The sequence below is a fragment of the Lutra lutra genome, chromosome 8 (genome assembly GCF_902655055.1).
Source record: "Lutra lutra chromosome 8, mLutLut1.2, whole genome shotgun sequence".
NCBI classification, from domain to species: Eukaryota; Metazoa; Chordata; class Mammalia; order Carnivora; family Mustelidae; genus Lutra; species Lutra lutra.
In genome coordinates this window covers 62,574,059-62,598,963 of record NC_062285.1, presented here as the reverse complement: position 1 = coordinate 62,598,963, position 24,905 = coordinate 62,574,059, and the positions used below count along the sequence as shown (strand labels likewise).

Genomic DNA, 24,905 nt, shown 5'->3' with positions numbered 1-24,905 from the left:
ATACATATGTCACTGTTTCCCACTTTGAAAATAACTCCCTCATATTTTGTTTTGTTTGTTTGTTCTCACCTCTGTGCTATTATATACACACAATTTTAATTGTCCCTCTCTGGACTTTTTCTCTGAAATTCGTCATTCTTAAATCTATTGACTTCTGCCCATTCTTTCAAAAGAGCTGATGAAATCTGCTTAAAATGAAGCAATCATGCCTGCTTTGTTTTGTTTGTTTATTTTGGAAGGGGTAACTTTAGAGGTTTGTCTTTGCATGATACCACAGAGTAAACCCAGGCATTGGAACTTTACATTCAAATTCTAATTCTGCTACTCTCTGTGGAGTAATTCCAATTGATACAACAGACCAGCCCTGAATTACAGTGGCTTGATACAGTAAAAGTTTACTTATTGCTCATGTCCAGGCAGATGTGGAGTCCCTGTTTTAAGCAAGATGGGTTTAGGGGTATTGTGGGGGGAGGGGCGTGCTCTGTCCTTTGCAGTCATCCAGGGACTTAGGCTGACACAGAAGCTTTTCCATATTCAGCAGGTAGTTTCTAAGATCATCCTGCTCATTAACATAACTAAGAGTTTAAGGGAGAGGATGGAAAAAGGACTTGTGCTTCTTTACTACTTTGGCCTGGAAGTGACAACATCGATTGTGCCACATTTCTCTTGGTCAGAACTCAGGAAAGTGGAAAATGTCATTTCTGACTTGACAGCTGTTTCTGCACAGGAACGCTACACTGTGAAAGGGCAACAAGGATCTCTGGTGGACAGCTGGCTTGTCTTGACCACAGCTGTAACTGGCTGTATGCCTTGAGTGAATTTTCTGATCAGTATCATGTTTTATTATTATTTTTGAGATGCATGTTATTTTTACATTTTGGCTTTTTAAAAACGGGGTGTGTTTTACATATGATATATCATAATTTCATTGGCTGAATTTTTCCTACTGATATGTAAAATATTGGTTCATCACACACTGATGGCATCTTAGATTCAGGAAGTGGGAATTCCAATACCCAATCCATAGGATTATGGTTAGGATTAAGCACAATATTATATAGAAATGTTATATAGATTGTTAGAACATATTAGATAATAGATTTTAATTCTTATATCTTTTATTTCCAGTTTTCTTAACACAAAGTATTAGTATGAAAAGGCATGACTCCTCTTTTGTTATATAATTTATATATATGTACGTGTATATGTGTGTGCGTGTGTGTGTGTGTGTGTGTATATATATATATATATATGTATGTATGTATATATAAATTTATTAGAGTACTATACCTTAGAATGTTTTATCATTTTCCTGTGGACACTAAGATACGTGCAGTCATAGTCACCATCAAATATTCATTAAGCATGCATATGGCAGTGAAACTGCATTGAGCAATATAGAAAGTAAGTTAAATCTAATCCATTAAAGTGTAAAGGAAACAGTTCTGGTTTTAGACAAGAGCTTTACTGCCATGGTGACGGAGCCCTAGAGCTGCTTTCATTATTAATTAGTGCTGCATTTGTTTTACACAGAAACGTAGGTCCCAGGGTAACTCTTATAAATCAGGAGGAAAAAAATCATCATTAATTTGGCAATCTCTGAACTCAATGGAGAGATGTACCACAATCTTGGTTTTTATAAGCCGTGCTTTGAAGTGCTTTGAGTCTGTATTTGTACAATTTACTTAGATTTCACCAAATTTTAAAGCTCAGCTTTGGAATCATTTTTATTAATCAGAAAAATATTTGTGAGTTCCATCATACAGGCCTTATTCAGGATTTAGGACTCCACCAGAGAAAGGCAATATCAAAATTCTGTTTTCGTTGAGAGAAAAAAAAATTATGTCTAAATCATGTTGATTTCCTAAAGTAACACCAAGGTAGACTTTTTTTTTTTTTTTAAGATTTTATTTGTTTATTTGACAGAGAGAGATCACAAGTAGACAGAGAGGCAGGCAGAGAGAGAGAGAGAGAGAGAGAGAGGGAAGCAGGCTCCCTGCTGAGCAGAGAGCCCGATGCGGGACTCGATCCCAGGACCCTGAGATCATGACCTGAGCTGAAGGCAGCGGCTTAACCCACTGAGCCACCCAGGCGCCCCACCAAGGTAGACTTTAACCAGTGGCTGATCTAAAGAGTATCATTACGTACTTTCTAGAGACAGAGAAAGACAGAAGTCATAGGGCCACAAAACGTAGAGGAGTAAAAGGCTGCATCTTTCCATGAGCAAAAGAGAAAATATTTTCCGTAGCCAGATCTCCAAATAGCATGTCACTTTGTCCTCCTATATTAGTGAAACTACTTCAGGAACTTCACACCTTCCTTTAAAAAGTATAAAGCATTTACATTTAGATTAGGTATGGGGAATGACTGTAAGTTGTTTCAATAATATGTGCCCATTTAGCCCACTGTGCTTGGCACTGAATCGCTTTGAATTTTTTTTTTTTTTTTTTACAGCAAGAAACAGGAAAACCAAACTCAAAATGGCTTAAGTGCTAAAGGAAATAAATTTTCTCACTTAAGAAGTAGCCTAGAGATAAAATCATTTCTGGGTTAGGTAATTAATTAGTTTAAAGAGGTCATCAGGAGTTGAATTCATCACATCCTTCTGCCCTGCATCCTCATATGTTGCTGTTCTTAAACTGACTTTACCTTGTTAAAAGATCACTGTTGTACTTCAAGGCACCTGGAGGTGGGAAAGGGAATGCCTTTTTTTTTTTTTTTTTTGAAGATTTTATTTATTTATTTGACAGATAGATTACAAGTAGGCAGAGAGGCAGGCATAGAGGGGTGGGGGAAGCAAGCTCCCTGCTGAGAGAGCCCTATGTGGGGCTGGATCCCAGTACCCTGCGATCATGACCTGAGCCGAAGGCAGAGGCTTTAACCCACTGAGCCTCCCAGGTGCCCTGGGAATGCCTTTTTTAAGGGGAAAGAAAGCTCCCCCTAGAAGGACCCGAAGCAGATTTCCCTTCACAGTTCATTGTCTATCACAGGTCTGTTCCAAAAATGACTGTTGGCAAGATGAATGGGATTACTTAGCATCATTAGCATAGACAAATGAAGATGAGTCTTTCATCTCTTAAATTGCCTAATCATCCAATACCTGAAAAAGCATCAGGCTTTTCTTAGGAGTGAAGAAGGGGGAAATGACTGTTCGCTAGGTAGCCAGTGGTGTCTGGAATAGCACATGGTTAATTATATCTAAATATGTTTGATGTACACTGGGAATAACAAAGATGTTCTAAATGAAACGTCCATATTTTTTTCCAACTGTTTCTCCTCAGTTTTGTTAGTAATGTTCCTTCCACTTCTTTGTTAGACCTGCAAACAAGTGGCAGAATCGGTCTGTTTTGAAATTTGTTTGTATGACACTTGATATCCCTTCAAATAGATGGGTTTATGACCAAGTAAAGGTATGACTTAGGTGTCAGTAAAGAGGGTGGAAGGGTCACGGCAGCACGAAGAAAGTATAAGCAATCCCGAGTAAGTTGTTTAGTTTAGCTTTCTGTCTGCACAATCCATTCCTAAAAGTTAATGGAAAATTTATGTCCTTGAAGCTTATGTAAATTTTGTGTATGGAAATGTAAATTTGTATTTCATACCTGACTTTAAGAATTCTTTAGTAGGTGGCAGAAGGATCTGGCCCGTGGAGATCATAGCGTAAGAGGTTTTTAAGAAATGAGCAATCAGGGGCTCCTGGGTGGCTCAGTGGTTAAAGCTTCTGCCTTCGGCTCAGGTCATGATCTCAGGGTCCTGGGATCAAGTCCCGCATCGGGTTCTCTGCTCAGCAGGGAGCTTGCTTCCCCCACCCCTCTATGCCTGCCTCTCTGCCTACTTGTGATCTCTGTCTGTCAAATGAATAAATAAAATCTTAAGAAAAAAAAAAAGAAATGAGCAATCAAATTATATCCAAAACTTTAAATAATGTGAGACAACTAACTAATTGGTTACAGACCCTGTGAGCTTTAAAAACTGTTGCCCATTGTTTTAGATGAGTTATCACAAGGCTGGAAATGTTTGCCTAGAAGCTGGTTGAGATTCCTTTGGACATGTTTCAAAGCTCATCAAAAAGTTCTAGTACAGTGAATACATTACATCACTCCATTTACTGAGGTCTTACATTTTTTAGTAAACTTTTATAACAGTGTCCATGAAGATCTTTTACTTTTTTGTTTGTTCGTTTCAGTGTAGAGTTTAGTAAGACTCAAGACTTTACAGTACTCAGTGCTCATCACAAATGCACTTCTTAATTCCCATCCACTCATTCATCCCTCCACCCACCTTCCCTTTGGTGACCATCACTTTGTTCTCTATGGTTGAGAGTCTGTTTCTCGGTTTGGCACTCTCTTTTTTCCCCTATGAACATTATTTTATTTCTTAATCTCCACATATGAGTGAAATCATATGGTATTGGTCTTTCTCTGATCTTGTACATTTTTATTAACTACTCTTATTTTAAAATTTTGTTGAAAATTTCAGCAGCATTTTAAATTGTGGTTTGTGATTTATTGCGTATTAAAAATTTTCATTGATTTTCATCAGTTCTACCCAGAAACCTTGATAAACTCTTTTTAGTTCTAATAGTTTCCAGTGTGTCTTTTATGATTTCTCAGGAAAAGACCAATTATCTATGAATGATGAAAGCTTTGGTCTACCTTTGCCATTTTTATACTTTCCTTTTCTTACTGGAGTGCAATGGCTAAGACCTCTTGAATAAAACCAGTAACACACAGTAGTCAGCATTATATTGTTCCTGATTTTATTGGGAATGTTTGTACAGTTTCACCAAAATATCACACCTGCTATAAGATTTTGGTAGTTTTCTTTAAAAAAAGCTTAAGGAGTCCCCTTCTAGTCCTGGATTGCTGAGCATTTTTATAAGTGGGTTTTTGGGCAAGTAAGTTTTCCAAACTTATTTATTTATCCAAACAACCTGGAGCACTTGCTTAAAGTAGGTTTCTTGGCCCCATGCCTGGAGATTCTGACTCAGATTCTGACTAAGTAGGTACCAGATGCTGCCCGAGCAATCTACTTTCCACAAGTAAAGAAGATGCCTTTTATCAAAGTTAAGACATATTGTTGTTGAGACCACCTTCTCTATGCATACAGCAGCTACTCCTTTGTGATATTTATCCCTTTCAAGCTTATTACTTATGAAAATTTAGTATAGTTGATTTTTCCTAAACTTGTGCCTTTTTTAAAGTGAGATACAGTTGACTGGAACCCCCCAGGACAAATGACAGCTTTTTCATTCCAACCTAAGACCAGATCTCAGAAGGAGCAATCAGAGAAAGAAAAGGATTTTCTGTTCTCCACATCCTGGTGACCTTTCTGTCTGTTTTAAGAATTGGGCACCAGGATACTTTCCACTTGAGGAATAAGAACCAAGATTTGGATTCATTGCTCTCATGCTGAGTACTCAAAAATAAAACATGTTTATACCAGTTTATAACATGTTTATACCAGTAACACATTTTGTACCTGTAATTTGAAACTGTCGATTCTAATTTACTTTATTCCTTTTAACCTACAATCTTAGTATAAGCAAGTAGGGTGTAAAGAAAGGAGATAAAAATATAAAGAAGAGGTCTCTGCCTTAGTCCAGAATGCTAGTGAACTGAGGTCAGACTGGATTTTGCTCCCTAAAACAGAAGAGAGGACACTTACCAAAAGTTATCTGGGAGGGTAAAACCAGCCAACACTGGTTGCCATCATTTCTTCTTAACCTATCCTAATATAAGCCTGAAGTTCCCAATTCATGGACTATCTGTGGCGAACATGTCATTTCCAGTAAGTATTTTATACTGTTCTAATGCTTCAAAATCCCTTTCTGCCATCCTTTTATTTCTTCAACATGGGGAAGATATGCCAGTGTTAAGTCTGCTCAATCATGTCTTCTCCTTTATGAGGCTCCATGGAACACATTGTTTTCTGGGAGATCCTCAGAACATTATATTTCTTTTGGACAGGTTTTTTTTTTTTTTTAGTTGTGTTAAAGCATTAGAATATATTATTAATAACATCTCCCATTTTCTTTGGCTACTAGGAAACTCAGAAGCAAATTTACAGCTGAACTCTAACTTCTGAACAGGACCTATGGTTAATAAAAAACCATTTTATTTGTTACTCTGATACATCGCTTCATTTTATTTTCCTGGACTTTACATTTGTCACTCTGTGTTTCTCATTTAACTACTTTATTCTTGATGTTATTTCTGTAAGTGACCTCAAATACTTTTTTAATGAATCATAAATAAATAAATAAATAAAGGTAATGTAGTATTTGCATATGTAGGGAGCTAATGACTAGGAAAATTATACATTGCAAGCTAAAGTCAATAATAAATGGTTTCTGAGTTATCCATACTGTTAATTATCATCTATTACCCACAAATAACCATACATTTAATACACATAAGACTTAATGAGAAGTCAAGCCATGTGATCCCTCAACAGATTTTTTTAAAAGTATTTAATAAAACTTAAAACTTAAATTTAAAAAATTTAATTTAAAATTTAAAAAAATTTAATAAAAATTTAAAACTTGCACTAAAATGTTTATACTAGTTGTCTTAAATTAGTTTTTTTTTTTTTAGAGATTTTATTTATTTATTTGAGAGAGTGAGAGCAAGAGAGAGAGAGAGCATGAATGGGGAGAGGGTCAGAGGGAGAAGCAGACTCCCCGCTGAGCAGGGAGCCCTATGCGGGACTCGATCCTGGGACTCCAGGATCATGACCTGAGCTGAAGGCAGTTGCTTAACCAACTGAACCACCCAGGTGCCCTCAGCAGTGACTTTTTATAAGTTGCTTTTTCTCCCCTTCTCAGAAAATTTCTCTAAGTTCACCACAGAGAGCATTTATGTCTTTTGTAATTATACCTAAAATGTTAATTTAAAAAAGAAAGTCAGAAGTTAATATTCACTTCCATTCCATGCTTATTATTTAAAATGTGCATCCTTTTTCTGTCCCCTAGAGAACACATATTATCTACTTGAATAAATTCCTCATCAGATTGGTCCACTAACATTAAATGTTTTATCACCAGCATGCGAATTTAAATTAAGTCCCAATTAAATTATTTATTCTGCTTACCAAACCTTTTTGAGCACATGATGTATATCTAATAAATAGTACTTATAGTAGTTAGTAATTTTTTTTGTACAAATTAAAGACCTTTAACTTATTCGTCATTCATCTTTATAGGCTTAACAAAGATTGGCAAGTTGAAAAATACTCTGACAGTACCATCAGTACTTTGCCCAACAAAGCTGTAAGAATACTTGAAATTAATCTATGCATATATTCATTAATCCCAACTGATTTGTGGTTTATTATCATTACACTGTGTTTAGTAACTTTACTTCATAGGCTTTACAATCCTTGTTTTTCTTATCCTGTGAAAGCTGGTTGACTTAAAGAAAATGGGTAAATTGGTGTTTACAATCAATACTATTGCTGTTTAATTCACAAGCCATTCCTCCCCACAATGACTTTATTAAGCCAAATGAGATGTGTAATCTAAGGTACTTAGGGGCAGAAGGCTTCCTTAATTATGCCAGTCTGTCCTTTGTAATTTTGATTGTTTTTGTTCTTTATTTCTCTGACAGCTGTATTAACCTCTCAAAAGAGGTATGAATAAAATTCCAGTTTCTGAGGTGAGATAGGTACTCTTATCCTTTTTTACTTTGAACCTCCAGCACCGTTCTCCACCCACAGTAGTGGAATCACATCCATCCTTTTCAGGATGTACACAGGTCCTCAATGATTACAGTCATTTTGGATTTACTTTAGGTTAAAAAAAAAAAAAGATCCTTAAAAAAAAAAAAAATCCAGGTTGCAATGCCAATGAACTTGTTCCCCTAGGGACAGAAGAATTTACAGTACAATCTAAAGTATGACTGGGCATTTTTCAGAGCCAAAGAACCTAGTTTGGTTATTTTGTGCTGCTAAATACAGACCATAGACTATAGAACATAGTTTAGGTTCATATATGTAAAGTTTTTCCGATAAGGCACATAGATGATCTTTAGTGAAAAAAATGTGTGATCTCATATTTTTTTTCAACAAATACTTATTGAACAATGGCTATGTCAGTCAATATGCAATATTAATTTTCTTTCATTTTTAACATGGAAGATAGCTCTACCCTAATTTTTCAAATGTCAAGAACACTGTTACTTATCTAAGTATAAATTCTACAAGGAAATGAAGATAATGATTTCATATTAAACAGATTGAAGCAATCTTTTCTTAAGTAATCAGTCTTTCCCTGATATGTGCTTGTTTGACAAATACTGCACATATGCTAATTTACTTTAGCTACCTGACAAACCAAGAAAACTGGTTTGATCAATTTTTAAAATATTCCACTAGTTCTTTGTGAATTGCCTTGCCAAAGGAAAATAACAAGAACTGTCTTATTAAAGTAACTCCAAGGTGATAGATTAAGATGTTTAAGCAAATAAAAATGTCCTATCCTTGATTCAACTGTTTAAGTATTTATAGTGAGTGGTAAAATAGAGGGCATTATAAACCAACTCCAAGGTCTACCAATTATCTTGAGAGAAATCAGGTAAATATCTCAGGAGTTCTTTATAAAGAACTAGATAAGAACTAAAATAGGATAAATTAGTACAACCTTTCTGGAGGGCAGTATGGCAGTACATATTAAAGAACTTAGAATTGCATACGCCCTTTGATTTAACAATTCTGCTTCTGGGACTTTATCCGGAGGAAATAATAATGGATGCACAAAGACTGTTCTACAAGGATTTTTATAATATTGAAAATTAGGAGCAACCTAAATATCCAAAAATTTGAGATTTGTTAAATAAATTATAGTACATCTCTCTGAGAGACTATTACCAAGCCATTAAAATGACATGGAAGAAAAGTATTTCTAAGGTTTTCTGCATCTTTGATACTCCCGTGTGCTATACACTCTTGTCAGTGACCTCCCTTATTATACACAGAAATGAGGGAAAAGTAAGAAGATATAAAGATTTGTTCACAACCTTCAGAGAGTGAAGAGGACACACACGCACACGCACGCACACACACATACACACTGTCTCACACAGATATACCCATTTATCAGATATCAAAGAAGGTAGTCTGAGGACCAGGATGACCACGTAGTATAGAAGAATCAAGAGGGAGAGCAGAGTAACTCAGCATTAAGATCCAGTTCTTGGAGTTACAGTAAAACAGTGTCATCGGTGTCCCACTGAAGGATTAGGGGGTCACTGGGTGCAAGTGGATTGGGGTTGCCTGTTCTTATTCAGATATTTCGCATTAAAAAAGAAGAGGTGAGCCCCTAAGGCTTGTAGGGGAGCAAGGGTTTAGTTTTTTGTTTTTTGTTTTTTAAAAGGAATAAGGGAAGTTGAGCATGTTTGAATGGAGAAAAAGAGAATATGGTAATGGCTAGCATGTTTATGGCTTATTATGTATAAAACATGATACTGAGGACTTTTATATCCCTGATCACATTTAATCCCTAAAAGACCCTCAAGATGAAGCTATTTCTTGTCCTATTTTGAAATGAAGCTACCAGCGCTTGTATGATTTACATTGTTTTGCCCAATGTCACAGAATCTGGATTTGAATTTTGACTTTGAATCTAACTATCATGCCATTATTTTCTAAAAGGAAAACAAAAACTGAAAGAACTAAATGGGCTATTTGGTAGACTAAAATCTGAAAGGAGAGAGTCCCGTAAAGAGTTGTAACCTCAGTTTAGGAAGTAAAGAGTAAAGAGTTGTAGCCTCCGTTTAGGAATTCCGTAGAGAAGGAGCCAAGTCTTACTGTCTAGTGTTTAGCATGTTACCATCGTGGTGATATAGCCGATACAACCAAGATGGGAGTAGTTTGTGTTTCGTATGTTAGATGACAGAACTGCCTTCCTGTGGGGTTGGTTCATTTCCAGCTCTCTTAACCATCCCCCTTTGCCATCTAGTAATTCAGGCTCCAGGGTATCTAGAAGACACTTCATGCTCTGAATGCCCCTGAGCTATCTGGTGCTAGCACGCCCCAGAATTAAACTGTATCTCTTCATCTCTGTCATATCCTGTAATACTTGTAAGCAAAAGTTCATGGAACATTCTGGGGGCCTCAGAAAAGGCGAGCGTGGTTGCTTCACTTGGTACTTTTATTCCTCAGTCCATTCCTACTTAACAGGCAGCCATCGATTCACCATCCATTCAATTTATTCGTTCATTCATCAGACATTTACTGCATGTTTATTCTATTATAGGTCTAAGTGCTGAGGATATCAAGATTAAAAGACATCTCTAGAGGCAAGGATGGTAATTAAAGGGTAGGTAAGGCCATGGAAGGATTTAATATTGCTAAGGATGGGAAACATTTGAAGTGTCTGTTGGCTGGGAGTAAGAGCAACGAAGAGGAAAGAATAAAGAGAAAAAGAGAAGGGATTGCTGAAGTAAGCTCCAGAAGAGAAGTGAAAAGGATGTAGTCTTCTGACTCCAGGAGGAGAGATGGTATCTAGCTATTGATAGATAAATAGAAAGACACCTGCAGGAGTTCCCATGAGTGGCTGCCATTTTCTCTGCAAGGAAGGAAGCAAGGTTACTAGCAGAGTGTGCTGGTCTGGAGTTGGGTTTGGAACGTGAGGAGCTCCTTGAAGGTTTGGATCAGCTCCCTAGTGGATGAGTAGGGGCCAGAAAGGAGATGGCTGTGTATCCTAGTGGACCGAACTGTAGTTGTAACCAAGAATTTGTAATAAGGCCAGGTAACACAGTTACGTGTTTCTTTTTTTTTTTTTTTTAAGATTTTATTTATTTATTTGTCATAGAGAGAGAAGCGAGAGTGAGCACAGGCAGACAGAGAGGCAGGCAGAGGCAGAGGGAGAAGCAGGCTCCCTGCCAAGCAAGGAGCCCGATGTGGGACTCGATCCCAAGATGCCGGGATCATGACCTGAGCCGAAGGCAGCTGCTTAACCAACTGAGCCACCCAGGCATCCCTATTTTTTTTTTTTTTTTAAGATTTTATTTATTTATTTGTCATAGAGAGAGAAGCGAGAGTGAGCACAGGCAGACAGAGTGGCAGGCAGAGGCAGAGGGAGAAGCAGGCTCCCCGCCAAGCAAGGAGCCCGCAGTTACGTGTTTCTTTCTGCCAGTACTTAATTGTTAAAATAGCCGTTTACCCACTAGAGAAGTTCCTCTTTTGACTGATTCTCCAGGTCTTCTAATGAGAAAGACATTTGTCTACAAGAGTGAATATCCTTGGGCCTGAACCTTTACATTCTAACTGAAATCATTCCTGACTGACTTCAAAAGGATACAGAAGACACAGTCATGGATCCTGCTAATGGGTCAGTCTGGGTTGCCCCTTGTACAGACTCAGGATGAGTCATTTTCCTGAAGGAGAGGAAGTCAGAGTGTCTGGTGTAGTCAGAGCACCTGCTCCCTCCACTGTACAGTGATGTCGGTTTCAGCCTAACTACTTCTCCCTAGTTCACGGTTACCGAACCAGTCACGATTCCTGCTGGCAAGTGACAGAAATGAGCTCTAACTTAAGCAAACAAGGAGTTTATCAGAGGAATGTTAGGGAGCTCATAAGTTCCTCTGAAGGGTTGGACAGATAAGCCTAGAAACCAGGTAGCTGGGAGCAGTGCCCCAAATCCCACTACAGAGCCATTCTGGGAGAGAAAGCATGGTTGCTGGTCAGTGGCAGCGGCTCAGATCTGCTGTAACCTCTATTTTGGCCATCTTGGGAACTGGCATTTGCTTTCCAAACCACCCTCGGATGAGTTCTGTTGGGCCCAGCTTCTTTGTGTCACTGGCTTCTGAGAGAGGGTCTGGAGTGGTTGGTCTGATTGACAAGGCCTAGCTCATGTGCAAATAGCTGAACTTCACAGGAGACCAGGAAGGAGAATGTATTTTTCACCAGTGTAGTGGGCATGGGCTCTGGGGAGAGCTGCAGTGTTGAGGGGGCCATAAGGAACAGCAAATGCCTGTTACACTGTCATGAAACACACGAATAAATGTTTCAGTCCTTCTGTATCAGAAGAAGGTCTTAGGTCATTGGACGCTGAGTTTCTCTCTAGTTCCCCCATAGCAAACTACTTTAAATTCTTTGAATTTTCAGTACTTTGAAGGATGCTCTCAGGAGTGTTTGTAGAAGGAATTAATAAGCGTTTGTTGAGTATAGTCTTTGAACAAGCAAGCATTCGGCATAGACTCTGTGCCAAGCACCATGTTGAACATTGTTTGCAGGGTTAAAAATGCTTTTATTTTGTTTTTTTGTTATTTATTTATTTGGACGGGGGAGCAACAGAAGGAGAGGGAGGGGGAGAATCTTAAGCAGGCTCCACGTCCAGTATATGGCACCCGATGCGGGGCTCCATCTTGCAGCCCTGAGTTCATGACCTAAGCCAGATGCTTAACCTACTGAGTCACCCAGGCACCCTTGAAAAGTGCTTTTAAGCAGTAGTAAAGAAAGAAGCTATTGGGCACGAGAACTGGACTACCATGCAAGAATCAAAATGCAGGTTAGGATCTGGAGTGAAGAAATACTGCCTAGTTTGAAGCAGGATGAGTCTAAAGGAGCTTCCCAAACTGAAGTTGGGGACATGGCGGGTCTGGTTGCTTGTTCCTGTTTAAGGGAGTGTAGCTCTTGCTGATTTTTCTCTCACTATTGCATGCTCAAATTGTAAGAAGCAATTAAATGTATTACATTTGTAAAGCTCTTAGACCAGCCTCTGGTGTGTCGTTAAGTACTGTATCACATCATTTACTAAATAAATAAAAATTATACCAGTATTCTGTTTCTGATACTTCCACAAAAGATGTTAGGGATTCCACTTGGACTCCTATTTAACCAAATACTACATGTATTTTTTCACTTCTTGGCCTCTGGCCTTTTTCATGCAGCACCATCTGCTTTCTGTTTATAGCCGCTTTCCGTGTTCTCAGCACTTTGATGGCACTGCAGCTCAGCCTTTCCTCCTCCCCTTGGCAACTGGCAAATCATGAATGGCGCTCCCTGGGCAAAGTAGTCTTGACTGCTGTGTCCCCTGGATTACCTAGGCCATGATCCACTAATTCCTTTAGCTTGTTAACTGCTCAAGTTAAGACAAATGTTTTTTGTTTTGGGGGATTTTTTTCCCAACTTTTTCACTTGTCTTCAGTGGGTGAATTGGTCCAATTAATCTTCTGTGATGACTAGAAATGGAAATTCTAGTTTATGTGCCTTATGTGGTTTAAATTCTACAATCCTCATGAGAACCTCAAAAGGAATTTAGGCTTTCTCTATTCAATAGAGAAGGAAAATGAGACATAGAGAGTTTGTTTTCTTGCCAAGGGTCAAAGAGCTGATAAGTGATGGCACCAGAATTTGAACACAGGCAGTCTGGCTTTAGAGATTGTACGCTGAACCCCTGTCTTCACTCATTTTTCTGATTTCGTGATGCAATATAGCTGTTTCATCACCAAAAGCCTTCTTTTAAAAGGTTAACTAAAAAATAAATAAGTAAGTAAGTAAATAAATAAATAAATAAAAGGTTAACTAAGTCTCTACCTTGACATGCTTTCCTTACAGCTTAGGACACAGTCTGACAAAAGCCTAGCTACATAGAATTTAATATCAATAAATATGGTACATCCTGCATCTTTTCAAATGGCCACGTGACACAGACAGATCTATTATCAATTAATTAATTCCCTGTTTTTGTAGGTTTATAGGTGTTTTATACCTTCATGGACATTTTAATCTTGCAGAGAAAAACATTCTTTCAGATTTTGCCAAAATTGTTTATTTTGTTTGTTGAATTTGTTCAAGGTATGTAGAGATGAAATATATATATCTAAAATTGGAACCATCTGTATGTCTGTTATGTCTAGAATGCCAGATCTGGTAAATGACATCAGTGAATGGGACTCAGAAACCTCCTTTTTTGTGCCAGACTGCTTATAATTAAAAAAAAAAAAAAAAAAAATTTGGGATTGAGTCAAAGCCAGAGACTTTTATGCATCCCGAATGGCCAGAAACCCATGGAAACAACCAAGGCCTTTGAGAGTGCTAAGTGAATCCCAATACACTCCATTGCATTTCATCACAGGAATCCAACACACCCACAAATCACCCAACAGCGAGAGCACCTTGGTTGCTTAAATGCTATTTTGAGCAGATCTATCTTTTCATTAGATTCAAACTGGTTTGGTTTGGTTTGGTTTGTCTTAAAAAAGACTTTTTCTGTCCTTGGCCAAACTACAGGGTCTAACATATTTTCCAATTTCTTTTGACAGAGAAAAAGACGAGCATATGAATCTAACCTCATCTGTGATGGCCTGCATTTAGAAGCAACAAGATCGGTAAGTGTTGGATCATTTCCAATTCCTGGCTGACTATTGCTCTTGGGAAGCTCCATGTCATTTGGGATGCTAGACTGGCATTTGAAACTTGCAATTCTAGTAACGCCCTAGGCTGGGCGGAAAGGGGGGGGGCATCCATCAAAATCTGCATTATAGAACGTATTTGTTTCTGATCAAAGTCAGCATACCTTTTTTAGTAGCCGAAGAATGTAATACTGAATGCATGTATAAATTATCGTTTTCTTCTTTTAAGAGCTTTTTAAAAAGATCTCTTATTTTACAAACAACGGCTTATAAAAATTAATGAATATAAGAATAACAAAAATAAAAATCCTCTATATTCTAATTATACATAAATAACCTTGTGGTCCCACTGAACTTTTTTATTTCTCAAAACATATCTGTTTTTCCCTTTCAAAAAGGGGGATTATTATTTCACAGTTTTATAATTTGCTTTTCTTTCTGCTAATATGTAGCAGATACATTTCTATATTGATATCTTTTTCTTATGGACACATAACATGACATTTAACAGATATATAATATACTAATGAGTCCTGCTCTGGGTTAGAAATTTTAAAATTATCATTAAAATAACACTGCAGTGAATAGTCTAATGTTTTTATTTTTAGTCACCAGTTTGGGTGGAGTGATAGGCAAATTAACAAGTTTGCTTTTCTTCGTTTAAAATGATAGTTTTCTGAAAGTATGAAAAGGACTTTAATTACTTGCTTAATAATTTGAGCCAAGAAATTATCTTTAAGGCAAAAATATCTGATGGCATGCAAGTCTGTTTTATTTTATCTTTGTCTTTACCAGCGTCCTGTGTTTTGACTACCAGCAACGTAAGAACAATCCATATGTGTTTCAAAATTATGAAAATAATCAGTTTCCTGGTTTGTGTTTTTATTCTTGCATTGTAGGTTTTGGATGATAAGCTTGTGTTTGTAAAAGTACATGCCCCATGGGAGGTGTTATGTACGTACGCTGAGATAATGCACATCAAATTGCCTCTGAAACCCAATGATCTGAAAACCCGGTCCTCAGCCTTCGGTAATTTCAGCTGGTTTACCAAAGTCCTCCAAGTGGATGAAAGTATCATCAAGCCAGAGCAGGAGTTTTTCACTGCCCCATTTGAGAAGAACCGGATGAATGATTTTTATATTCAGGATAGAGATACTTTCTTCAATCCAGCCACCAGAAGCCGCATTGTAAGTCTAAACCAAATTTAGTTTCTGTCTTTGAGTAATTTGGAACCTGCTGCTTGAATAATTAGTGGTCTGGTGTGCTTGGTTTAGTTTTTTTGTTTTTAAAAGCTGCCCCCCACCCCTCACTGAAAAGGAAGCAGGTTCCTGTTACAATAGTAACAATGGTTGGTTAGTTACACATTAATGCACTCATTCTGTTTTATAATTTTTTTTAGGTTTACTTCATCCTCTCTCGAGTCATGTATCAAGTAAGAGACAATGTTAAAAAGTTTGGAATTAACAAACTTGTCAGCTCTGGGATCTACAAAGCGGCTTTCCCTCTCCATGATGTAAGTCAAATGGCAAGAATGAAATAAAATACCCAAGGTGTACTTTACTGTGAATAGAGAAGGGCTAATCTTCTTAACCTTGAGTTTCTTCCATAAAATGAAGATAGTCAATGACAAGGTTTCAAGCTCATTGAGGGCAGGAACTGGGTTATTTGGGGCCATAGAGAAGGCCGTCAGTTTGAACAGTCAATGAACGGATGATGGAAACAGCAGCCATCTTGTAGTGCTCATATAGAGCTCTGCTGGTGAGCAGTTAAGAGCATGGGCTCTGGGGCTTGCTCTCCCACTTTCGAGCTGGATGACCTCATAAAAGTCACTTAGCCTCTCAGTACCTCAATTTCCTCATCAATAAAATGGGGATAATTATCATACTTACGTCATAGAGTTATGCCATAGAGTTATGAGGGTTAATTAAATTAATCCCTGTCAAATGTTAGCAGCATCCCTGGCATGTAGTATAAGCAATAGCTCTCTTTATAATTACTGACAGATGTTGTTATCAACTAGAAAAGTATTGCTTCTTTTTAAGTAAAATACATGTTAGATCTTCTCACTCATAATTTTCTAGAACACGGGCTTTTTCCCCCTGAAATACCATTTTCTTCCTGTGTCCTAGACTATCATAAGACTTTTACAAAGACATCTGTCAGAGTTCTCATCCCGATGGCAATACTGCAGGGTGTTGACATTTTTTAAGGACTCCGTTCTGAGATGACAGCAGCTCCTCAAATTCAAGAGCACTTCTGTGGCCGATAACATCTCTCATGAAATGAGAATTTTAAAATGTGACTGCTTCAGACCCTTAACGATTTCATAAATGCCGGGATATTATATCTAAGCTCTTTAGGTAAATTCTGTCATTGAAATAAATTAAATACTATATTATAGTGTGCTATAGCTTTGTCACATTCACTATCAATTTATCTGAATCTCTAAGACCAAGAAAGCCAAGAGTGAGATTGATCATTCTGCTGGGTAGTACGTGTATGTGTGGATGACGACGTTATTGAAGTGTACTGTAGATGATAATAAACTAGGATACAAAAGAGCTACTTGAGGCACATGTGTAAATAGAGAGCAGAGAGCTGAATGGAGTAGATTCTGAACTTCCTGGTGAAGAGACCCAATATGGGAGCCCAGCCTGAGGGTCCATGTGTTTTATATTTGTTAGCAAAATTAGTGAGTATAGCATGACACAAACTTTAGGGATACTTAAGAATTGCTGTCATGAATATTAATATGGAATGCCAAAGTTCAATAGTATTCAGTTGGCATCCGCCCATGCCCAGTTCTTTCCCGCTAAAGCCTCTTTCAATTGCAGTGATCCCACATCCAGCCTAAGGAGTGATCTTGTGTGGCATTTGGAAGGGAAGTGAACGGAGGTCAGGACCTATATTAAGGCTTACCTGGTGATAATCTGGTTCTAGTACAGGAGGGAGAAAAACGAGTCAGATGGGAAGAGTAACTGAGTTTACGTAGAGGCAGGAACCTTTGTTTTTTGAGTAAACGAAGTATATATGTCATACTTCTTTGTTGTTCATATTCTGCATGTTGTCCCAGAGTAACTGCTGAACTGGGGGGACAAAGATGCCTGGGTTTTAGAATTGACCTTGGTACTAACCAGCTAAGGCCCTGGTTTCCCCCGGGCATCCAGGGAGGGTGTGGCTAGCAGGTGTTCCTCCATTGTGGCTGTTTTGCACTTGAGCAGCCCAATTTTTAACTGTTTAGGAGTTGGCACGCTTGTGGGATGTAAGGCATCTCTGGGGCTCCCACTGGGTACCTGACGTGTTCTCTAGGATTATAACAACCAAGTGTTCTTCCCCACCCACATTTGCAAGTGGCCGCAAGTGATTAATAATACCACTGGTTGAAAATCACTAAGGATTAGATGATCCATCCATCCCTTCCAGCAAAGGAGAGCCTCCTATTCTGTGAAGTACAAGTACCATATTGAATAAACAGGTCTGTGAACACCTAGTGCTTATATGCTCACTTGTTTGCTTATGCTTCATAGTGCACCTTCAACCATAAGTCCGAGGATGTCAGCTGCCCAAGTGAACGGTACCTTCTGTACAGGGAGTGGGCTCATCCACGAAGTATATACAAAAAGCAGCCCTTGGATCTTATCAGGTGAGGTGTATAGAGAGCATGCCAGTGGGAGGACTCAGGTTGTTCTCTGGCATCGAAGTGATAGTATTCGAAGAGGATTGCCGCCCAGGGAAGCTTACCCAGACCCCTGAACTTCATTGTCCACAGCTTTTTTTTTTTTTTTTTTTTTTTAAGATTGGTATTTATTTATTTATTTGACAGGCAGAGATCACAAGTAGGCAGAGAGGCAGGCAGGGCGGGGCGGGGGGGAAGCAGGCTCCCTGTTGAGCTGAGAGCCCGCTGCAGGACTCGATCCCAGAACCCTGGGATCATGATTTGAGCTGTAGGCAAAGGCTTTAACCCACTGAGCAACCCAGGCACCCCTGCCCACAGCTTTTTATTGAGGCTTTTTAGATAGGCATGAGTCACTGAATCATTGCCCTTGTGGCTCAGTCTCCAGCCCCTTCCTTTCCCAACATACTATGGCTCAAAGCCCCCCAGTCCTCCAGTCAAATGGTTGTTCTTCCTGGCCTGGCCAGTCTCCATCCTGAGTCATCCCATTAGCACAGACTAAGGGCCCTCCATGAGTCACCTCATTGGCATCGACTGTTGGGTGGGGTCCCAGGGGTTCTTCATGAGTAACAAAGACACCCTTATCTTGGGAAATTCCAAAGGTTTAGAGGTTACCTCCCAAAATTGGGAATAAAGACTCACCATAGTCCTCATTACCTCATTACATTTAGCTTAAATTGTATGGTAAGAGATACAAGTTTTCACTGCTTGCCTGTAACTGCTGCTAGATACTGTTTCACTATATCTAACAAGGAGTGATGACTAGCTCAGCATTTATTTTCTGAAAACACCAAGGTCAGCTGCTCTTCAGAAACTTTTGTTGTTTGGGCAAGGCTGCTGGATAGAGAGACAGACCAAAATAATGAAGAAACAAAAATAAACAAAGAAGTAAACAAAATTTCTGATTGAAATGAAGAAACACCATGATGAGTTGGGGTGAGGGGAAGGAAGTGAAGAAAGTTACGTTTGAGTGGGCAACATATGAACTAAGACCTGGATAGTGAAAAGGAGCCAGGATTTTGTGGATTAGAAAGAAGTCATTTTTGGACTGGGGCAGCTTGCACGATGGCCCATGAGGTACAGGGTCACTGGCAAGTGTGAGGAAATATCGAAGACCTGTGCTAAGGAGAGAAGAATGAGACACAGGTTAGAAGGGGGGTAGCTGGATCACGGAAAAGAGGTTAGATTTTAAGGACAGTGAAAAGCACTTGTGATGCTTTAAGTACTCCAATAATTTTATCTCATTCACACTTTGTAAAGATAATTTGGGGAATGGCTGACAGGGGCCCCAGGAAGCAGGGAGAGCAGGTAGGAGGCTGTCGGAGTGGCCAAAGGAGAACTCTTAGCAGCACAGTTGGAATGGGTGGTAGGGGAGTCCGTGGGACTTGGTTGTGGGTTGGATGTGGAGAGCGAGGAGGGAAGAGTCAGGTTCCCCCAGGTTGGCCTGGAGCCAAGTGCCTGTTTTTTCTACCTCACCTCAGTGCCCACTGACATGGGAAAACCACTTGACATTAAAAATGAGAGTTTTAAAACATTGAAGAGTTTTTATTTTGCTTTGTTTTATATTTTCTTATGGGAAATTTCAAACATACGCAAAAATAGAACAGTACAGCAAAACTGCCTATATCTGTCTCCCACCTCCAAAAATTATGAACTCCTCACTAGTCCTGTTTCATTTTTCTCTCTAGCTCCTTCCCATCCCTTTCCATTGGAGCATTTTGAAGAAGACCCCAGATATCATAATATTTCATTAATATTTCATATATTTCATTCTCTTTTAAATGTAGTCTGAATACTTAAAATCATCAAAAAGCCATGTTCAGTTTTTCCTGATTATCCCAAAAACTTTTAACAATTTTTAGTTCAGATCAGAGAACCAAACAAGGTCCAGATGGCGCAATTAATGTATTTCTCAGTTGTCTTCTAATCTTTACATTTCTTTCTTCCTGGTAACTGTGGAGGAGTTTCTCCATTCTCTATTTTACTGACTTCATTCTTCCTTGTGCTGGTGTTGGACTTGTTGCTGTGTCCTGTGTATTTGCTTTAGCTAAGTAATTTGTCCCTCATTTGAAAGTTTGATCTGATTGCGGTTCAGCTTTGTACAAGAATACTTAATATGTGGAGTTTCATACTTCTACCAGAAGCTACATAATGTACTGTTTCTTCTGTGTGTGATGATAGCAACCATCAGTGATCATTGCTTAAAGTCATTTCATAAGGGATTTTATTTTGCTATTTCATTTGGTCATACTCTTCATTTCTTCATTTTTTAACTGGATTACAATCATAAAGAGGCATTTTCTCTCATTAACTCCAGGTATTCTGTAGGATAAAATTTTAAAAGAGGGTGTTTGTACATATGTAAACATTTGAAGCTGATACTCACGTGTGATTTTCTTTTATGTTAAACCCAAACCATCTGATAGCAGGGTGTTGGGTTCTTCATCGTCCTTTATTGATTTTTTGGTAAAGAGAACAATTTCCCCACTATTTTAAGTATATTTCACTAAGGAAAATGTATTTTTTTTCTAACTATTCCCTGTCCCTGGTCCACATGTTCCTTTCCTTGCTTCCCACTAGTAACCCCTTGAGCATTTGGGCTGTTAAACCTTCATCTGTGGGCCCCAGGGATTACTTGAAGGGAAAATCAGTTCTTTTCCAAAAAGCAAACCAGATAAACCAGAAAAAGTAACTGGGGGAAACAGATTTTGCACAGAAAAAAAAAAAAAAGAAAAAGAAAAACTACCTCCCAAACTCCCATTTTTACCCTCAGAGTGAGAAAAGAAACTATGATATCCTTAAGAAAGGACAGGAGTTCTATAAAAAAAGGATCATTCCATGGATAAAATGTGATTCTTAAAAATGTAATAGAACAGAAAAACCCTAATCATAGTATTAGAAAATAAAGTTGAAGAAATTGTACAGAACACAGAGCAAAAATATGAAGAGATAGAAAATAAAAAGGACAGGAAGAAATAAAGATTAGAAGGTCTGTCTAGGAGATGCAATGAACAAATAGTAGGGTGCTAGGAATGAGAACAGAGACAACATAGGGAAGAAATCAGAGCAGTGTCTGAACCATATTGAAGAACAATAGAGAGCGTGAGGGGTCCCTCGCGTCAAGCAGTGCTGTCAGGAATCAGGAAGACAGCCAAAGGAGATGAGCTGAGAACAGATAACACTAGAACATGCAGGTGGTACCAAGAACTGATGATTGGCAAAGCCAAGAGCTGATGGAAGAACCGGAAGAGGCCTGGGAAGGCTAAAGAGTGATAAAACTCCTCTAAAAAGGGAGGACTTCCACAGCAAACTGTCAGATTCTCCAGATTCGGACTCTTCCTTGTCTGACCACATTTGAAAGGCAGCGGCCCCAGATTGGTCTCTGAACGTAAGAGAGACCCTCCACTGCTTGAACATAATAAGACTAAGTGCTGAGAGTGGACCCGGACTGGACTGAGTCCTCATCTCACCTGTATGGTTGGGGACTGACTGCATTTGGTTCATTAATTTCTTACCCTCATTGTATCTTATTTGTTGTGTGACTTTGTATTGTATCTTGTCCTGTGTGGCATGTATGAAGCCAGATCAAATGTGTAGGGAAGTGTCATTGAGTTTGGAGTCCCGAAGCTGTTAGAGTTGTGCACATCTTGCTTTATGAGTGAATAAAGCTGACATTGTGGAAAGACACAACTCGTACCTACACACCTTTATAGCGCACTCGGGACAGAAACTGAATGTGCTAGGTCTCCAGATGGAAGGAGCTTACCGAGCGCTCAGAGGATAAAAAGAGAGCAAGCCAGTCACCTCAGCATGTCATCAAGTCATGACAACATTACACCTCAGGACACTAAAGACAAAAAGAAGATCCTGAGAACTTCCAGAAGGAGAAATAGAACCTCCAGAAGAAGAAACTTTCATTTGAAGGAGCAAGACTCAGAATAACACCAAACTCCTCAACGACAACACTGCAGGTAGAAGAAAAGAGAGCAATAACTTCAAATTTCCAAGGGGTGTGATTTCTTACTTTCCAATTCCACAGATGGCCAAGCTGTTTAAATAAGTGCGAGGAACTTTTGCCATTTAAATGTGCAAAGTAGTGGAGGTGTTGCTCCACGAAGGAAGAGGAAAACATGGCTTCAGTATACAGGGATTCCCAACGTGAGAGAAAAATGGAGAGATTCCAGGTGATAGCTCTGTGCAGGGCTAGAGAATCATTAATCTGGGTTGGAGAAGATCTGATGGGATTCATTCAAGGAGGTGAAATCAATAGACTACCTCATGTGTTTGAAAGTACTGAGAAAATTACATGTTAGGTCAAAGTCTGGGGTTGAATTGTTGGTAAGCATACAGAAAACTAAGTGGTGAACCACCGTGACAATTACTAGAACTTTCTGACCCCTTGCTGAGTATATACTTTTAACTTAGATCAAAAAGCTGAATTTTTAGAAATTGATGTTAAGAATTGGAATGTTCTTGGCAGAAAGAGAATGATCAGAATATCATATTTGAAAGAATTATTATATTTTATTCCCAGCCTTTCAGCAGGAACTTGGAGGCAGTTTTTGGTCTGGATTCAAAAATTCTTTCTGATCTTCTTGCCTCCAATATAATGTAGGTATCTCTGGAAACAATGAACTCCCTGTCATGCTAAGTATCCAAGCAGGAACTGCCTGACTAGCTCTAAATGAGGCAGAATATTTTTACTATTGGAGAGTTGGGCCAGTAACCTCTAACATTCTTTCCAGTTTTAAGTGTGGCATTTCCAGTGTGGATGGTTGATAAGAACATATCAGAGAAAGCCTAACAGCCAAGATGTTGCAAACCCATTGCCAAGCTTTTCTTTCTCAGTACTACCCTGAGCCTGTCATTGACCTACAGTTTATGAGTCAGACAGCAAAGCCCCAGTCACATAAAAATGCAACACTTGCAAGACGCCTGATTCCATGTCTGGGCCAGTCCTTCCTTACCCCCAGGGATTAGCCTACACCCAGGCCTACAACCTCTGAAGCTGACGGCGGGTTCAGCCCAGGGATGTTCCTGTCTGAAGGGAGTCTCCAGGGACTTCAGGCCTTCCTCAGAGCTTAGTCCCCACCAGGCTAAGCCCAAGGACCTCAACCCAGCCCCATACTACTGAGCCGGAAGTCTCATAGAGGTCTTTAAGGAAGCAGAGAGCTAAGTAAATTATAGTTTCTCTGGGCCAGTACTGAGCCGGGAGTGACTCAGTATCAACAACAGCAGCTCTCCCCTAACAGTCATCTCAGTGTGCTCTCCTCACCTCTCAACTCTTTCCTAGTCCTGAACTGCATCTGTCTCCCTTTCAGGAATAGACTGGTGTAGCTTCCTGCCCTACCTCCTTTCTTCCAAAGGGGCCTTCTGGACTCTTCCCCTGATCAGTTTTCACAACTTAGAGAAAATGGAAGTGCTAGATGTAAGGAATACAGCCCAGTGGATTCCTCAGTCATTGTCAGTGACTTCTCATCCGTCCTTGTATTTGTGATTTACACTAATTTATTTCTGATTTACATTACACTGGCTCCGAGGGAGTTCCCTGGACAAGCAGAAGCAAGTACCTGGGAGCAGATTGTTCATGTTCATTTGTCTCATGCATGTTACAGTCTTTTGGAGAATGTATCAGATGTGTTCATGTTTACAAAGAATGATGGTGATGTATTCTATTTGGTTACTGCGTAGCATTTTTCTTTCCTTCGCCCTGTTCTAACTGACTTTGCTTCACCAGGCTTACCAGTGATCTGTAGTTCTAGGATATGTAAAATACTCGTTTCCTAGTGGAATTTGGGGTCTTTATGAAAAGGAACATGTTTTAAGTGTGAATTGAGTAAGAGGTCTAAGCTTAAAGCCTCCAGTATTTAAAATCAGAAATTGAGGTTAGGATGAAGATGCAGAGTGGTTCGGTGTGTCTTCTAAAAACACTTTCTGTGTTTCTTCAGGAAATATTATGGAGAAAAGATTGGAATCTACTTTGCGTGGCTGGGCTACTATACTCAGATGCTCTTGCTGGCCGCAGTAGTAGGAGTGGCTTGCTTTCTCTATGGCTATTTTAATCAAAATAACTGTACGTGGAGGTGAGTTCTATTTATTCCTTGTTACCGTGATGAAAAATTTTGATGAGAGATTCAAAAATTCCCAAAATCAAAAATTTGAAAATTTTGATTAGACATACAATTATTTTCAGGGTCTTAGACAGTTTTAGTAAAAAGAAGACTCATCACAGAACACTTACTGCCTTGGAAAATATATCCCTTTTGTCCTGAGTGTAATAACTAAGTGAAGTGGAAAAATTTTTTTTTTTAGATAATGCAGCCCAGTTTCTGACAGGAATATTACCCTTAGGAAACACTCCAATTTTTAAGACAATACTGTATTTGAAAAAGAAAGGCAGTCTAGAGGGAGAATTGTCCTTGAACTTCTGCTCCCCAGAGGAATGTTCTGCTCAGGCCTACAGATGGGAGCCAAGAGCAGCTCTGATTTCTTCAAGATTTCAGAAGCAAAACTTGATAAAATTGGTATTTTTATGCTTTTATAAATGACTTTTTAATATATATTAGGAAATTGGTGTTTAGAAATTCAAGTAAACAATACTTTTGTTTTTGTTTTTGTTCTACTTTTTAAAAATTAGGCCTTACAGTGTTATGGGAAAAAAAGTAAGTGATAAACAATTAGTTTGTGCTTGGTGTTAGAATTAAAATACCAGCTACACTGTCTAAAGGGAAAAAGCATGGATGCCAGAACATTGAATTTCCCCAACACTGTTCTGAATTGTCATTATGCCTCTGCTTTTGGTAGTGTCAACCTTTAGAAGGGCTGCCACACTGAAGCAGGCATTTTCTTGTGTTCACCTGGCCTCTCTCCAGGTGTGACAG

At 38.9% G+C, this 24,905-nt stretch overlaps 1 protein-coding gene across 4 annotated transcripts in view; it reads left to right on the top strand.

Moving 5' to 3' along the window:
• Positions 1–24,905, top strand: part of ANO6 (anoctamin 6) — a 188,510-nt gene that overhangs the window by 110,074 nt on the left and 53,531 nt on the right. For all 4 annotated transcript variants that reach the window (XM_047739729.1, XM_047739731.1, XM_047739732.1 and 1 more), the window contains 5 exons: positions 14,262–14,327; positions 15,251–15,538; positions 15,751–15,864; positions 17,879–17,994; positions 23,973–24,107. In XM_047739729.1, coding sequence (XP_047595685.1) covers positions 14,262–14,327; positions 15,251–15,538; positions 15,751–15,864; positions 17,879–17,994; positions 23,973–24,107 — 719 coding nt within the window. The remainder of the gene's footprint in view (positions 1–14,261; positions 14,328–15,250; positions 15,539–15,750; positions 15,865–17,878; positions 17,995–23,972; positions 24,108–24,905) is intronic.